General features: G+C 65.0%; 2 protein-coding genes across 13 annotated transcripts in view; one reads left to right on the top strand and one right to left on the bottom strand.

The window, feature by feature from the left end:
- Window positions 1–881, bottom strand: part of GEMIN7 (gem nuclear organelle associated protein 7) — a 12,598-nt gene extending 11,717 nt beyond the window's left edge. For 8 of the 11 annotated variants that reach the window (XR_005835773.1, XR_005835774.1, XR_005835766.1 and 5 more), the window contains exon 1: window positions 711–849. The gene's annotated coding sequence lies outside the window, so the exon portion shown is untranslated. Of the gene's footprint in view, window positions 1–480; window positions 612–650 lie in introns of those variants that run through there. The other 3 variants (XR_005835769.1, XR_005835768.1, XR_005835772.1) reach the window with 3 other exon arrangements.
- ZNF296 (zinc finger protein 296) lies at window positions 40–3,863 on the top strand. Of its 2 annotated transcripts, XM_040634141.1 has the most exons (4): window positions 40–438; window positions 671–820; window positions 2,773–3,252; window positions 3,319–3,863. In XM_040634141.1, exons 1-4 carry the CDS (start codon window positions 141–143, stop codon window positions 3,759–3,761), a joined length of 1,371 nt encoding a protein of 456 aa, XP_040490075.1. In that variant the 5' UTR covers window positions 40–140; the 3' UTR covers window positions 3,762–3,863. The 2 variants fall into 2 exon arrangements, with proteins under 2 accessions (XP_040490075.1, XP_040490074.1); XM_040634140.1 differs by having other exon boundaries at window positions 2,773–3,863.
- The last annotated feature ends 492 nt before the right edge of the window (window positions 3,864–4,355 follow it).

Below are 4,355 nucleotides of genomic sequence, written 5' to 3'. Positions count from 1 at the left end.
GGGGGCGGAGCTACGGGCCGGGCCAGCACGTGTAAGAGTTCGCGGCGGGTCGCCGCAGTCACTCACCTGAGCGCCTCGGACTGAGCGCGCACGGCCCGCGCGTCCTCCGCCCGCCCGCCAGCCCGCCCGGCCGTCGACCCATGTCCCGCCGCAAGGCCGGCTGCACGCCCCGCCGAGTAGACCCCGCGCCCGCCTCCAGCACAGACGACGAGATGGAGATGCCGGACCTCGTCATCGAAGTGAAGCCCGAACCAGACGCGCGGCCCCTACAGGCCCCGGAGCTGGGGCCCTTCTCCCCGAAGGAAGTGCCCGCGCCGGGGCGGTTCGAGGGCGAACCCCGCCACTCCCCCGGCCCCGTGCCCGCCGGGAGCCCTCTCCACGCCCTGGGCGCGCGGAACCAGTGGGCGCTGTGGACGCCACTGATCGTGAACCCTCGCGGTGAGCGCCCCCTGCCCCTGCCCCGCCTCCCTTCCCCTTTACCCGGTAGGGGCGGGGGGCGGGGGGACGCCCTCCTCCAGGCACCGACCCCCGGCCCCCGGCCCTGCAGTATTTCTGTTGACTGGTTCTGGCCTCCAGCCCCGACTCTGACCTTCGGGTTTTCCCTCTCCCTCGGAACCCCCAGCCCCCATCCTGCCCCACCCCACGCTTACCACCCGCTTCCTCCCAGCAGACCGCCAGCCCTGGACCGACAAACACCCAGATCTGTTGACCTGCGGCCGTTGCCTGCAGACCTTTCCGTTGGAGGCCATCACTGCTTTCATGGACCACAAGAAGGTGGACTGTCAGCTTTTCAGAGGCCCCAGCCCCTGCCAGGGCTCAGGTGAGTCAAGCCGGGATGCAGTCCCCCTCTCAAGTTCAAGGGCCCGGCTTCCTGTGGGAGAAGGGGCTGAGCTGGACAGGCGGGGCAGTGAGCACTACTTCCCCTTTCTCGCTCCCCAGCGGGTGCAGCCTAGGCGTGGCCAGGGCCTGCCCTGTCCTAGGGCTGGGACTAGTGGTGAGGGGGGTGGGTGGGGGCCGGGGCTGGGCCTGTAGGAGGGCCGCCCACAGGGTGTGGCCAGCCCCTGAAGACTGGTCTGGGGATTTGCCGCACACACACACACACACACACACACACCCAATCTGGTTTCACTTCTCCTTCCCCTTGGCCAGAAATAACTGGCCAGGTGGCTGGACCAGTGTGGCAGTAGGGGGACCTCTGGGGAGGGCAGCAACCTGGGGGAGGGGAAGCTGAGGCCAGCTGGAAGCCTGGCATGGCCACCCCCGCCCACCTCTTGAATGCTTCTGATTGAGGTGCTGGTGCGTTTGCTTGGAGGCAGGCAAGGGGCTTCTGGCTTCCCTCTCTGATGGAATCTCCCAGCCCTGCGCGCTGGGAAGCCCCTGGTTTGGGCCAGGTCCTGGGTGTCTGGACACCTGGGTTCCTCCTCTTGGGAGGGAATGAAAGCCCTTGACACGGTGCTAGACTCACGGGGAGCTTTTGGCCACCGCAGGCCAAGGCTCCTCCAGACCTGCACATTTCCATCCCCTGGCCCGAGTGTTCCTAGGATTTTTGAGAGATGGAATTGTATTTAGGCCTGGATGGGTCCTATAGTGGGGGAGGGGAAGGAGGGACTGTGAATTAGCTGTAGACTTGAAGCCAGCAGGTGGTCTGGTGGCCCAGGGAGGGGCCTTGATGGAATCACTGAACACTCCCAGGTGCTTGGACTTGGAGCAGTGTGGGCACCTCAGCCACGTGGGCTCAGCTCGTGTTTACTGTGGGCTGGCATGTATCCAAACTCCCAGTTCTTCTCCATTCGAGGTCACAACAGCCCTAAAAGGGAGAGGATCCCCGGGATCCCCATATTCCATCGAATGAGAATACTGAGGGCCAGACAGGAGTGTTTCTCGTCCAGCACTCCCAGGGAGCCAGCTGGAACAGGCTGACGCTCTCCAGCCCCCATCTGTGCTCCTGACCCTGGTGTTGGATCAGGAAGGCCACCCCCGTCCCAGACTGTCTAGAATCGGAAAAGTAAAGGCAAGTACTTTACTGATAGTACCTGGAGGGTCTAGAGAAACATCCAATTTGAAGGACTTTTAATTTGGGGTCCATGGGGGGGGTACCTAACTCACTGCCCCACCCCACCTCTAGGTGGCTGCCTCAGCACTTAGGCCTTGGCCCCCTCTTCTGTAAGGCAGGGAATAGGAGACCATGCGTAGAACCCATGAACTTGGAGCCTGGCACAGAAACCCACTCAGTAATCAAGCCAACAGTCTTTTTTGAAAGTGTCTCGCACTCCCCAGGTTTCTAGATTGAAACCCCAATTCTACCCTTCCAGGCTTGTGACCTTGGAGAAGTGTGTCTGCCTCAGTTTCCCCATCTGGAAAACAGAGCTCTTGTTTCTTATCTAGGTGGGAAGTAGAGTGAGCGGGGGCATGGCCCGGTGCCCAGCACCCGGAATTTGGTCATGTCTCCAGTAAGGCCTTCCTGACCCTACCCACTCCCCCCGCATAGAAAATAGCGCTCCTCCCATCCCTTGCTCTGCTTTCCCTTTTTTCTGGAAGATTCTCAGACACAAAAAGAATCTCCAGGTATTCATCATCCACTCCAGATTTTCCTTCCCTGTCCGTCCACCCACTTCTGTGCCTCGGCTTCTGAGGACGGAGTTTGGGTGTGCACCTGCCACGTGTTCCCAGCCCCTGGAACAGGGCCTTTCGCGCAGAAGGCGACCAGCTGGCAGGTGTGAGCTGCGACTCCTGTTCTTCCATCTCCCTAACGCCCGGCCCTTCTCTCCACAGAACGCAAGGACCCCAAGGCCCTGAGCTGCTTCCGCTGCGGGAGACAGTTCACGGGGGCCTGGAAGCTGCTGCGCCACGCCCAGTGGGACCACGGACTATCCATCTACCAGACGGAACCCGAGGCCCCCGAGGTCCCCGAGGCCCCCGAGGCCCCGCTGCTCGGCCTGGCGGAGGTGGCCGCCGCCGTGTCCGCGGTCATGGGGCCGGAAGCGGAGGCCAAGGGCGTCCGGATGAGCGTCCTCCCCCGGCGGAGCCCCACCTGCCCCGTGTGCGCCAAGACCCTGAGCTCCTTCAGTAATCTCAAAGTGCACATGCGCTCGCACACCGGCGAGCGGCCCTACGCCTGTGACCAGTGTCCCTATACGTGCACCCAGAGCAGCAAGCTCAACCGGCACAAGAAGACCCACCGGCAGCCGCGGCCTCAGAGCCCCTGCAGGGCCGAGGCCAGTCAGGAACAGGCCTCTGCCGCCCCTCCCGAGCCGGCCGCCCATGCCGCGGCGCCGGCCAGCACCCTCGCATGCAGCAGCGGGGAGGGCGCCGGAGCCGCGGCCACGGCGGGCGTCCAGGAACCTGGGGCTCCTGGCGGCGGGGCTCAGGTAGGCCCCGGCGGGGCCAGCTGGGGACCTACCCCCAAGGAACAGAGAACTGAACCTGCCAAGGGCCCGACGTCCCCCAAGAAGCTGCCCAAGCCGGTGGGCAAGAGCCGCGGGCCCGGGGGCAGCTGTGAGTTCTGCGGGAAGCACTTCACCAACAGCAGCAACCTGACGGTGCACCGGCGCTCGCACACGGGCGAGCGGCCCTACACCTGCGAGCTCTGCTCCTACGCCTGCGCGCAGAGCAGCAAGCTTAACCGCCACCGCCGCATGCACGGCCTGGGGCCCGGCAGCACCCGCTTCGAGTGTCCCCACTGCTGCGTGCCCTTCGGCCTGCGCGCCACCCTGGACAAACACCTGCGGCAGAAGCACCCCGAGGTGGGCGGGGAGGCCTGAGCCGCCGGGGTGCCCTCCCTGCCGTTCCTGGTACCGTGGGGACCGCTGCCGGCCGATCTCCTTGTCCTTCCTCTGCTGCGAGTAAATGCTCCCGCCTAGTTACACACGTTTGGACTCTGGCTTTCTTGGGGTGTCGGAGGTGGGGCGGGTGGCTTCCCTCCTTGGGGTGGACGGCTGGACAGACCGGTTTGGAGTGAGGGGGTGAGGGGAAAGGCCAGCCCCCAGTGCCCCGGGCACAGCAAGACTGGCACAGAAAGCTGTGCTCCCGGTTCCCAATGTGGGCGAGGCCAGGGCAGGGGCCGAGGCGAGGGTGGGGAGAAGCCTGGACCTGTCACCAGAGGCCCCTGGGCAAAGTCCTGGCCCATCCTCCACAGCTGGGTGCCGGGCCCTTCCCCACCGAGAGGCCCCTGCCCTTGCCGAGGTGCGGCAGCGCCGCTGAACCAGGAGCCGCCACCCGGACACCCACATGGGGGCAGGACTTGCCACAGAGGCTCCCAGGGCTGGCTCCTGTCCCTGAACCCGACCAGCTCCCTCCCCAGCTGCCCTTGATGGCTGGCCGACACGGACCATACAGAGGACACAGAGGCCAGGTCA

This window comes from Ursus maritimus, unplaced genomic scaffold, assembly GCF_017311325.1.
Source record: "Ursus maritimus isolate PB19 unplaced genomic scaffold, ASM1731132v1 scaffold_19, whole genome shotgun sequence".
NCBI lineage: Eukaryota > Metazoa > Chordata > Mammalia > Carnivora > Ursidae > Ursus > Ursus maritimus.
The sequence above is the reverse complement of the archived record's forward strand: the minus strand, read 5'-3'. Positions and strand labels throughout refer to the sequence as shown.